Below are 13,356 nucleotides of genomic sequence, written 5' to 3' on the forward strand. Positions count from 1 at the left end.
GGAAGCCTGTTTACTTAATCTAGATATTCTTTGAATGATTTAGTTGAACATTTAAATTATAATATTTTATTAGAAGAAATATAAGAAAGAGTGTTTAATTGGTAATAGTTGGTGCATAATATACTCTAGTTAATACTGAAACTTAAAATTTCCAAAAAGATGCCTGAATAAAAATATAATTGCTGGTGAAAGATGGAACATGGAAATTAGACTTTTTCATATATTGTCTCAACAGCCGAAATGTAAATTTGATTATTCCCGCCAAAGTTATAGCGGAAAGGGGAGGTAATTTTAGAAAGTGAAAGTTGACATCCGATCATGTGGTTTTGTACAGACTATGATAACAAACATTTGTTGGAATCGACAACCCAGAGAAGTCCACGTGAAAAGTCAGAACTTACATTAAAATGGTAGTCACATCATAAAAGGTAAAAGAATATATTTACAAAATAGAATATGTCCTGTTGACAGCCGGATACAGTTCATTCATTCATGAATAAATATTCTGATTGTACTTTCATTTCCGTTTTTTATCGCGTTTTTTTAAAACTCAAAACTGAACTCAAACTCATTTAACTTGCAGTCAAAACAGATGGTTGTGGAATGTTATTTTGTTTTTATGTGTGTATATTTTGTTGTTATGTGTGTATATACATGCTGGTGATATATACAGTCAGGTTAGATGAGTCAAGTACAAATAAACGATTAATACAATATGTTTATTCCAATAACTTGAATAAGACCTTATCACTATTTGGGAATCTGCTACACTTGACCTGAGAATTTGCAACTCTTGAACTTTTGACATCCAACAGCAATCATCATAGAGGGGGGGCAGGAGGTGTTCTAAACCCGAATTCCCAAACTTCAATTTGCCCAAATCCCGAATTCCCAATCTAAAAACATTGAAATCCCATGTCCCCGACAAAAGAATAATCCCGAAATGATAAATATGGCCTCTAACCTCAGATAAACAGGTTAATCATACTTTTTTCATGGGATTACGATGTCTTTTGAATATCTATTGCTATAAAACTGTAAGTTGGCAAGGCATGGTGACCCTCTTGGAGAAACTGGATAACTCTGCCTTTGTAGCATGTGTGTAATGAAAGATGTTTGTATTTTGTAACCGTAAGCCGTAACCGACAGTTTAAAACTGTACTTTATAAATTCCCCAAGTTTTTGTTTGGTGCTTTAATCATTGTTAATGCGGATTCTGATTTTTGATTGTTTGGTTTTTTTGTGGTTAAACGTCGTCTTTCGGCAGTAAAACTGAAATCCTTGTCAATTCAGAATGGAGTCTAACACGATCTGCTTTTAAAAAGAGGATCATATTCTAACTTGCAACCCCAGTGCTGACAGACTAGTATAGTCAGTGATGAGTATAGTTATCATTGTGAGTTATGACTAATTTCCGTGACCACTCGGTATTTTGGTGTTCGGAGCTAAAACAACAACTTTGTCCCCTCCTTTGGTTTTTTGTTTATAAAGCTATTTTTATGAGCTGTTGACTTCAGTTTCAAATTATTGTGCAATAGGCATGCCTCAATAGATCTCAATAAGATAATCTAGAAAGTTTATTGCCACCCATGCAGCTTGTGTCTTTTTTTGTTGGACTGATACATGTCCTCAGGGTATCATTTTTTTGTCGATAAATTCTGGAATTATTCAAGATAAGAATCAAATAAGGTTCTGACTCTCTTAATCAAAATGGAATTTACTCGTTTAATATTTCGTTTGTTAGTTTTATTGCTACATAGTCGGGCATTATATTTTCTGGTCTGTGCGTCCGACAGTCCGTCCTGGATCAGGTTAAAGTTTTTGGTCAAGGTAATTTATGATGTTGTAGAAGTCGCATCAGCTTGAAACATCGTACACATGTTCCTTATGATATTATTATTCTAACTTGTATATCAAATTAGGGTTTTGACCCAAAATTTCATGGTTCGCTGAACAAGGAAAATAATAGTGCGAGTGGGACATATATGTACTGTGGACACATTTTCCTTGTTTATGATTTATTTGGCTTTCCAAAATTATGATTAAAAGCATTCCTGTTGAAAATGAATCCAGCAGGGCGCATTATATGCACTCCATGAATAAGAATGAATACGATGCACATGACCTTGACCGGAATCCAAGTATGTAAAGATGTTTGTGCTGTCCTTAAACCTTAAATTTGACTAAGATCTTAAGTTCCAAGAATGCCCCTAGCACAAATTTGAGCGGAAAATGTATTTCAGAGTTTTATATTTTTATGAAAGTGAAATGTATCAAATCAGTTTTTCATTCATACATGTACATAAAATGATGTAGATCATGTAGACTATTAGTTTGTTTTAAAATCTTCAATAGCAATCCTTCAAAGGACAAGAAATCTTGAGGTTTCGGCCCGATCTGGATATGTTTCTATTAACCACAAAACTAAGTTCAGGAACAGTAGGGTTCTGTGATTTGTTTTGGAAGAATTTAAGGAAAAATTGTCATCCCGACAAGCATGACAAGCAAAAATCCTGATTTCCCGAGCTTAAAATACGGAAATCCCGAATCTCGTTCACAATTTTTCCCGAAACCCCAGAGTTAATTTGTAGGCATCCTGATTTTCCGTATTTAAAAATGGCCAATCCTGACGTCCCGTAAAAGGTCCTGCATCCCCTCACCATAATGCCAACTTTTGAAAATGGCACTGGGTGTCTGTCAAATCTACACCTATGGAAAAAACATGAAAAGTCAAATCAGCATCTAGTCAAATCGGCACCTATTTAAAGTCATATTGCATTTGGTTTTTCAATTCTGCTCTTAATGTTATATTTATCTTTTTCTTCCCTTTTTGTGAGGTTTTGGGTGAATATTTTTTTTTTTTGTATTATATATACATGATATATATCTATACTACTAAAACAAAGAGGTCCAATTTGTTAGCTTGCATGACGTAAAAACAAAGAATAAAAGAATTCAACTTTATATTTAACTAATTTAGGACAATAGTGTTGATTAAAAATTACACCTTTCCAGGCCCTTTCGTTTTCCACATAATTAATATTGCCAATAATGAACAAGTTCCGGGTCGAATCCCATGTACCGATTCCAAAACTATATGTATATATGGGTCTGTCCATTAAGCCATGACATGAAATGGGACATCATAGTTATATTTTAGAATGTGACACAGGTCGAAAAAAAAAATTTATTCAGAAAGAGGATATACCAACATGCCAAAGCATCCAGAAAAATTAGAAAAACCCATACTGTATAGTAGAAAGTTAAGATTGCAGGATAATTAAAAACATTACAATACAAAGAATTCTATTGTGCAATAATAACAATAATAATATCTATATAAGATAATTTTAAATTGTCACAGTTCTCTGCTGTCATGGCCATGATGGCAGTAAGATTGTGTGCGGCATAGTGAATATGATTCTCCTCGTATCTTAACCAGCCAAGCGAGCAGTTATGAAAAATTGGAATTTAACAAATTTGTTTTGATATTTAAGATTAAAGCTTATGATTCAATGATTAAACTATCTACAATGTGTATAAAAAAATTACTCAAATCTTTTAATTAACCGACATGTCCTCTCAAGATATTAGGGAAAAAAACAAACTTTTCAGGATGACTCATGTTACCAAAGTTATAACTTTGATCTCTTGCTCAAGGAGGAATACATTTACGTGTATGGGGTTGATTTGCTTATTTGACTAACCAAATGGAATCATACCGTACAAACAAGTCTGAGAAAAGTGAGACAATGACAATGAGGTCAAGGTCAGATGATACCCGGCGCTAGACAGACATGTACACCAAAATATTGTTGACCTATTGCTTATAGGATCTGAAAACATTTGGCAATTTTGATCTAACCTTTTTACTAACTGTGTACTTACTATTTCCAGAATTGTGTCTTCTAGGTTTTGTTTATTTTGTATCTATAGCATGTATAGACACTGGTCAATTGTTAAAACCAATTATTGACCTCTAAATTTCTTTTGATTTTTTATGTGTCAGTGGCAAATATATAATAATAATAATAATAATAATAATAAATTCTTTATTGAAAGAGGGTAAACTCAGTTAGTTACAATAAACTAATCTTCCCTGAGGCCCTCACATACAAATTACAATACAATCAAAAACAGATATTTACACATAGTTAATTTACAGTCAATTAGTTCAATGTAATATTATTAGCATGATAAGATATAAAGCTGTTCAAGATGTACATGTAGTCAAAAAATCAAATAAAAATAAAAAAGTATACAAAACATTGTAGAAAACATAATCTTATCAGGACTTTGATACTTTGTTTAAAAGTATAAGTGTTTTGAGCTTTACGCATTTTGTGTGGTAGTCCATTCCATAACACTGATCCAGAATAAGCAAAAGATTTCTTAAATAGCTCAGCTTTTGGCTTAGGAACTATCAGATTACCTTGAGTGACACCTCTCAAGGAGTAATGATTATTATCTGATTTCAGTTTAAACTTTTGAGCTAGGTACATTGGTGCTTCCATACACATACATTTATATAGAAGTAAATATTTGTGGTATTTGATTCTATTGTCAAATGGCAGATTCTATATAAGAAATTGAAATGTCTGTCAAAATGAATAAATAGATAAAAATAATAATTACTGTTATTTTAAAGATAATCTGTGAATGTTTTGAGGAATAATGATGTTAGAAGAAATTATAAAAATAATTTTTGGATATGATTGTTTCCGTTTAAAGTAGAAATGATTAAAACAAGTTGAAAAAATGCAAAGATTTTGACAGAATTAACTCCCATTTTTTTACACAATGTTTATGTGTTGCAATGCTTTATGTTGACACTTTTATATTGGTATTTACTAGTGTAGTCTGGTTATTCAAACATCCCTGTTCCCAAATTTGTTACTTTTTTTAGTCAAAAACATCTGTGATATATATTTTTTTTCACTTTCAAATATCTTGCTTTATAGCTCAGTGTCTGTCAATAAATCTTATGTCAGAAACATCGCTGTAAAAACTTTCAAAATCATTGTAGGTTCCAATATATGCCAGTTAAAACTGTAAGTCATGCTGTGCATAAGAAAAAACACATGTTGATTCTTTCATTTAACTTTATTCAAGCAATAGTTTTAACTTATATGTTTCCTACATAAGATCTGTCAAACTTGTTTTCTTATGTCTGAAACATTTGAATGTGCTAACAGTTAAAGTTCTTTGATCTGTAGTGAAATCTTGTTAGATGTTAGGCTGCAGTATTTTCCAGGAGTTTTAAAAATAACTTTCAACTAGGATTTGATTTCCAATGTCAGTCAAAAAAAACAAATATATATTGTCTGTCAAAATATCTTATGTATGAAAAATCTTATGTCAGAATCAAGTCTGTCAAAATCTTATGTCAGAAACTCAATTTGTCTGTCAAATCTTATGTCAGAAATAATAAAGTCTGTCAAATCTTATGTCAGAAAAAATAAAGTCTGTCAAATCTTATGTCAGAAATAATAAAGTCTGTCAAATCTTATGTCAGAAAAAATAAAGTCTGTCAAATCTTATGTCAGAAACAATAAAGTCTGTCAAATCTTATGTCAGAAACAATAAAGTCTGTCAAATCTTATGTCAGAAACATAATATTTAAGGCTTCGTTTATTTAAAAAGGATGATGCTCATAATTTTTTTTTTTGTCAAATTGTCTTTATCTTTATAAGTAAAGCATGTATTCCAAAACAGAAGTTCATTGCTTATGATTTTTGCCTAACGTGCTTATGGGAGTTGTTTCACTTTCTTATATGGAATCTGCCAACTGTCATCCACCCAAGTTCTTTAAATAAGGGGACTGAGGGGATAATGGATCTGCATCTAGAATTAATCTTGCTGCCCTTTTTTGGAGTTTTAAAATTCTTGTTATCCCTTCATTTTTACATTCACCCCAAATAATACAGCAGTAAGTCAACTAGGGGCAGAATATACCCATTGTAATATGTTATCCTTGCATTTATATCTAAAAAATTTCGTTTTTTAGGAAGAAGGTATATTCTGGATGATATATTGGCACAAACTTGGTCAATTTGATTTCTCCAGTTAAGTGTGCTGTCAATTTTAACACCTAATAATTTTTCACATGCAGAATTTTGTAATACTTTTGAATTTATTTTCAAGTTTGGTTGATAAGTCTGAATTGATTGTTTCTGCTTTGTTCCAGTAACCAAACATTTTGTTTTATTTGCATTAATGAACATGTTATTCATTTTGCACCACTCTTCAACCCTGTATAAATCTTCTTGAACATCATCATGTATATTTTCTATGTTTTTCCCTGATTTATGAAGAGTGGTGTCATCAGCATATAGGTCTGTTTCACAATTTTCAATGCATAAGGGAAGGTCGTTTGAAAATAGCACAAACAATAGAGGACCAAGTATAGAACCTTGGGGACACCAAATTTTACATGTTGTTGTTCAGAATAAACATTACAAATTTTTACCTGCTTTGTTATTCAGGTATGACTTGAAAAAACTAACAGTAGCCTCACTAAATCCATAAATTTCAAGCTTTAAACAAAGAATGTCATGATCTACCAAATCAAAAGCTTTTTTAAAATCTAATAAAATTGCAAGGTTTAAATTACCATCATTCATTTCTTGCAACCAATGATATTAATAAGTGCAGTTTGACAAGAATGCTGCGGCCTGAAACCAGATTGTGTAGGGTGTAAAAGTTTAAGTTTAGATAAGTATTTGTACATATTATTAGAAACATGTCTTAATTTCTATTAATTTTGATAAAGTTGGAAGAACAGATATAGGTCTGTAATTTGTTGCTAAAAGCTTGTCACCATCCTTGAAAACTGGTGTTACCTTAGCATTCTTCAGTAAAGAAGGATATTATTAGTTATCTTGGTGTAATCAGGGGTGTACAGAATTTTACACCGTTGTTGAAAATTCATACACCCTGAGGCGCAGCCGAATGGGTGTATGAATTTTCAACAACGGTGTAAAATCCCGTATACCCCTGATTATTAACTCCAATATAACGAATTTATTTCTTATGAACAATTCCTTTACTCATTTTTAAACCGGGATGTAAAATTGAAAAATGGTAATGAAAAATTTCCAGTGTAACATTTTTTCAACGTTGATGTTGCTGCGTATTGTCAAATACTTTTTTTCTTTATTTTTGGGAAATTCAGAAAAAAAATTTTGTTCTTTTGAATTTTCGGGAAAACAAATTTTTTAAAAAAATTAAAAAATAAAAAAAAAAATTTTTTTAATTTTTGTCCTCAAATTTATTTATTATATATATATATTTTTTTTTTTTACATTTTATTTATTTATTTATTTTTTTTTACATTTTATTTTTTTTCTTTATTTTGGCAATTTTTTTTTTTTGGCAAAATTTTATTTATCCCGGGTTGAGCAAGGGTGGGGTGTTATTTACACCGGGGTAATTAACCAATCAGATTGCAGTATTATTGCTGCATAAGAAATAAATACCAGTATCTATCATTCGGTTAAATATGTATGTGAGAAGTGATGCAATAAAAGGGGCACTTAATCTTAGGATTTTTGGTCCAATATTATCCATACCATATGCTTTGTTTATATCGAGTTTTGTTAACTCATTAAATAGCTCATTCATGATCACTGCATGGTGGTATAGAAAACTTATCATGTTTATGTAATTTATTTTTAACAAATTTACCAAGATTACTAAAATCTGCTTTGTTTACAGGTGTATAACTTCCTTGTTCTCTTAATTTTTCAGCACAGGAAGTGAAAAAGTTATTAAAAGTTTCTGCTATTGGTTTTTTACTTTTAGTTGTATTGTTATCTTCTGTGGCTAACTCATATGGTGTTTTTTTAACTTTTGGGTTCAGACTTTGAAGACATTTCTATAAAGTTTTAGGGTCATTGGAGTCTTTTACCATATTTTTATAATAATTCTTTTTTGAGTTATCTATGATTTGTTTAGTTTTATTTCTCCAAAATCTATACTCACTCCATAAACCAAGTGCATTATATTTATCTCTCAAATTCCTAGCGTAAATGATTTCACTGTTATACCATTCAGGCTGTCAGTCCCTTTTAACTCTCTTTTTAACAACAGGAGCATGTTTAAAGCCTTGTTCAACATCATAAAACAATTGTAGACAGTCAGAGGGGTTTTCTTCAAATTCAATTATATGAAAAGGTGTAATTTGCAGATCTAATAAAAATTCATTTTGGTTGAAATGCCCCCACATCTTTTATCTATCAGCTCAGTATTGATGTCATAGCTTATTTTTATCTAATAAGATGATTGTACTTTTAGATAAGTAACTAGTACAGAAAACACTGTGTAACAGTTTACAAGTATTTAGTTAGGTCAGAGAGCTAGTACTTCCTCAATGCATACAATTAATATTAAACAAAAGAAAATTAGTACAAAGCACATTCAAGATAGACGTCAGGTTTAGGAAAAGGTGTTGGTTAGTTAAAAACTGTGGAAAAAAGTGGATTATAATATTATTAACTGATATTCATGATATTGCTGAACAGATTTTTATACGATTTAAGTGAGTTATAAATAATCTCACATTCAATTTTATCGTTTAATATATATTTCTTTAGAAGAAGAATGTAAAAGAAAGAAAAACTATTCATAAATATTCTCAATCTAGGATTAAATGAAAAAGATATTTTAATTTACTAAAACATTGTAAAACGATATATTTGTTAAATTTAAAAAGTTTACTCTGACAATTTCAGAATGACATTAACAATGATTAATAGTCTCCTTTGTATTTGTTAACATATCACACCACAGTTACATTGAACCTAAAGATATATGCGTACACAGAGATTATTTTGAAGAAAAAAAAATTCTATAAATCCAATCTTTTTTCTTGGCTAACATTTACCGTCAAATCCACAATTGACATGCATTGGGCCACCATTTTGAATTGCTAGAATCCACAAATTTTCCTGTAATACAAAATTATAATCGAAAATTAAACATAACCTGCCTCAAATACGAGGTTTCAATGAGATTTAATCCAAATCTGAATCATACATGTAAAGAAATAACCTTTGGTTTAAGCCTTTCAATTGGATAATTTCATGTTTTGTCATGCATGTCATGACGTTAACCAACCAAAATCAGTAATGAAGTTTCGTGGAATTTTGTTATATATGGTAAATTAATAAATTTTTACAAGCTCTAATGTACTATTTCATTTTGAGATGCATCCGACATGCCAGAATAGGAATAGCAGTACTGTAGCTGACGAGTTGCCACTGTCAATTTGGATTTAATGATCACAAATATCCTTTTTATTGACTAGCTATGTGTCACCAGTAAAACTGCCTTTGCGACTGTCAAATCTCCAATTAACAGTGGCAACTCTTTAAATACGGTATTGTTACTCCTTAATTCTATCATGTCTATAGAAAGCATTTCAAAGCGTAATCTTATTGGTACTGCAAAGGTATATTTTTTGAACTTGATGAATAATAGAAAATGTGTGGTAAGAAACAAAACGAGACAGCAGCCCAATGGCAAATAAACATCAAATGAACTTATCATCGGAACAAGTACATCATCCGTAAATATAAATCAACAAGCAGACATCTTATTCTTTCAGGTATTTCATATCCCATCTTTTATGGTAATATTCTATACAAAGCACAAAAAAGGCATTATTCACCTCAATAGCTAACCAAACCTTTAACAGACTTATTTAGAAGGAATATAGTTACGATACTATTGTCAGGTCATTAAAGATCACATTTTTTGGAATTAATATTGATTCACTCATGTCTACATGCATGGGGGTCTTGGCATTGGAAATAAACACATTTATTCTAAAGCCAGTTTTTGGCATGTTACAGGTTATGTTCTTCTAGTTATATATGTTATGATGGTATGATACTTATAAACCCCTAATGGGAGGGATAATGTGCTTAATTTCATATGATGAAGACATAATCTTTCAATCAGTTTAATTGAGGTCTGGAGCTGGCATGTCCATTTTCTCTTAACTTAGTAGTATACATTTTTATTAACATGATTAAGGGGCCAGCTACAGCCCACCTCCAGGTGCGAGATTTTCTCGCTGTGTTGAAGACCCATTGGTGGCCTTGGGCTGTTTTCTGCTCTTTGGTCATGTTGTTGTCTCTTATTATATAGACACATTCCCTGTTTCCATTCTCAATTTTATTAAATAGCCATTATAGGGCAACACATTTAGTAATGTTATACAATAGACAGGTAATTATACAATTGACAGGTATGTATACAATCGACAGGTATTTATACAATAGACAGGTACTTATACAATTACTACTGTTTTACTGTATTACCATTTGTACTATTGTCTGCTCCTTTTTTATTTACTAAGTGTTTGAAAGCAATGGTGAAGTAATAAGTATGTATAAATACAATAGACAGGTATTTTTACAATAGGTATTTATACCCTAGACCAGTTTTTATGAATACAATAGACAGGTATTTATAAGTACTATATTAAACAGGTGTTTATACAATATACATGTAATTTTTTGTATGAGGCTCTAAATCATTGAGTTTTTAAAAGTAGTGAATAGATTTAGCAGAAACAAAAGTTTTCTATAAACCCCCAATTCTCCAAATAACATATTTTACAATTTTTCATTGCAAATTAATGTTGATTAATTTCAGAAAGAAGTTATGTCTGGAAGAAAATTAGTGGAAGATGAAGATGGAATCCATTTTGTTAACAGTTTTGTTGACCTTCTGTTGGTTATTGGTCTGGATGACAATTCTGGCCTCATCCCATATGACGGGAAGGTAATTTGTTATTGTGTCACCTTAAACAAGGGGGAAAAAAGAGACCAAATGACCTAGACATTAACAATTATAGGTCACAGTACAGCCTTCAACATTTTCAACAGTGAGCAAAACACATACCACAAAGCATGCTTTAAAAGGTCCCAAAAATGACAAATATGAAACAATTCAAAAGAGAAAACTAATGGTCTGATTTATGTACAAAACAATAAAGTCAGGAGCCTGTAGTTCAGTGGTTGTCGTTGGTTCATGTCTGTCATATTTGTTTTTCGTAAACTGTTTATATAAATTAGGCTGTTAGTTTTCTCAATTGAATTGTTTCATATTTTACTTGTTGGGGCCTTTTATAGCCGACTATACGGCACAGGTTTTTCTCATTGTTGAAGGCCATACAATTTTCTATAATTGCTTACACTCATTTCATTTGAAATTTGGTGGACAGTTGTCTCATTAGCAATTATACCACATCTCCTTACTTTTATATTAACTCAACAGATCGATACAAAGCACAAAACTATATAACAAAAACACAAAAGACACAAATTACAGATCTGAGAATACTTGATGTTACCATGGTTACTGAAAACTAGTTCAAAGCCAATAACAACTAATAAAAAAATCATGTATCTAAGACTAAAATATCAATTAGTACACATCCAATATCCAATGGATTTAATGTAAGGCAAAAATAAATAATACATGTGTTTTCGCTAACTCTACCTACCCTAACACTTTTATGCCATTTTGGAATAAGCACTGTTAAAGTCAGACTGATTCCTTAGTAGTAACCAGCTAAAAAATGTCTGTAAAATTAAAAACCAATTGTTCAGATAACAATTGAAGGTTTTTCCACATCAATTAAAATTCTAAGTTATTGAAAAGAAGCTGATGTCAGTTTACTCAAAGTTACTACTGGCGTCCAATGATAGGTTTATGCAAACTGATTAAAGAAAATAAATGTTTTTTATATACTTCTGTCTGAAATAGTGTAGATGATTTGCTATTTCCGGTTTAGAAAAAGTCACTTCTTGTCTTATAAGATAGCTTTATTCACATAGATTCCAAAAATATATGGTTTCTATATACTTTTGCCAATAAAAAGGGAGATAATTTGCTACTTTCGGTTCATTGATGGTCACATCCGGTCTCAAATGAAAGGTTTATACCCGCCTTTTAACAATATATGGTTTCTTTGTACTTTTCCATGAAAAAGTGCAAAAATGGCTACTTCCGGTTTACTCAAGGCCACTTCTGGTTGACAAATTTCAAGGTCATATGTCACTCAACATTTTGTAAAAGACCATATGGCTTATTAATGAACAAAGTTGAAGTAATAATCAATTAACCTTATATTAAACATTTCAGGGGCAATAACTCCTATAAGATGTCATTAGATGGTTTCAGACCAGAAAATACAAAAATAAGCAAAAGTCAAAATTGAGAACATGCCCTTGGCCTTTGACCTTGACCTCATTTTTGTCGAGCCTTCGACTTTTGTCGAAAAAGCGAGACATAGCGATCCTACATTCCGTCGGCGTCGGCGTCGGCGTCGTCGTCGTCGGCGGCGGCGTCCACAAATATTCACTCTGTGGTTAAAGTTTTTGAAATTTTAATAACTTTCTTAAACTATCCTAGATTTCTACCAAACTTGGACAGAAGCTTGTTTATGATCATAAGATTATATTCAAAAGTAAATTTTGTAAAAAAAAAATTCCATTTTTTCCGTATTTTACTTAAAAGTGGACTTAGTTTTTCTGCCAGGAAACATTACATTCACTCTGTGGTTAAAGTTTTTGAAATTTTAATAACTTTCTTAAACTATCCCGGATTTCTACCAAACTTGGAAAGAAGCTTGTTTATGATCAAAAGATAGTATCCAGAAGTAAATTTTGTAAAAAAAAAATCCATTTTTTCCGTATTTTACTTATAAATGGACTTAGTTTTTCTGCCAGTTAACATTACATTCACTCTGTGGTTAAAGTTTTGGAAATTTTAATAACTTTCTCAAACTATCCTGGATTTGTACCAAACTTAGACAGAAGCTTGTTTATGATCATAAGATAGTATCCAGAAGTAAATTTTGTAAAAAAAAAAATCCATTTTTTCTGTATTTTACTTATAAATGGACTTAGTTTTCTGCCAGTTAACATTACATTCACTCTGTGGTTAAAGTTTTTAAAATTTTAACAACTTTCTTAAACTATCCTGGATTTGTACCACACTTGGACAGAAGCTTGTTTATGATCAAAAGCTAGTATCTAGAAGGAAATTTTGATAAAATTTTGTTCCATTTTTTCCGTATTTTACTTATAAATGGACTTAGTTTTTCTTCCAGTCAACATTACATACATTCTGCAGTTTAAGTTTTTAAAACATTTATTAGATTCATAAATTATCCTGGATTTTACCAAACTTGGACAGAAGCTACTTACAATCAAAAGATAGTATAGAGAGGAATATTTTTATTAATTTTTTTCCTCATTTTTGTTGAGCCTGCGATTAACACCAAAAGTAGGCGAGACACTGGGTTCCGCGGAACCCTTACGAATTTTTTAAGTTAGGACC

The 13,356-nt window shown here is 31.1% G+C and overlaps 1 protein-coding gene across 1 annotated transcript in view; it reads left to right on the top strand.

Moving 5' to 3' along the window:
* Positions 1–315: 315 nt before the first annotated feature.
* The window catches only part of LOC127723033 (DENN domain-containing protein 3-like), a 105,263-nt gene continuing 92,222 nt past the window's right edge, over positions 316–13,356 (top strand). The window contains exons 1-2 of the mRNA XM_052229453.1: positions 316–428; positions 10,663–10,791. Of these exons, the coding sequence (XP_052085413.1) occupies positions 10,672–10,791 (120 nt within the window). The 5' untranslated portion in view covers positions 316–428; positions 10,663–10,671. The remainder of the gene's footprint in view (positions 429–10,662; positions 10,792–13,356) is intronic.

The sequence above is a fragment of the Mytilus californianus genome, unplaced genomic scaffold (genome assembly GCF_021869535.1).
Source record: "Mytilus californianus isolate M0D057914Y unplaced genomic scaffold, xbMytCali1.0.p SCAF_13, whole genome shotgun sequence".
NCBI lineage: Eukaryota > Metazoa > Mollusca > Bivalvia > Mytilida > Mytilidae > Mytilus > Mytilus californianus.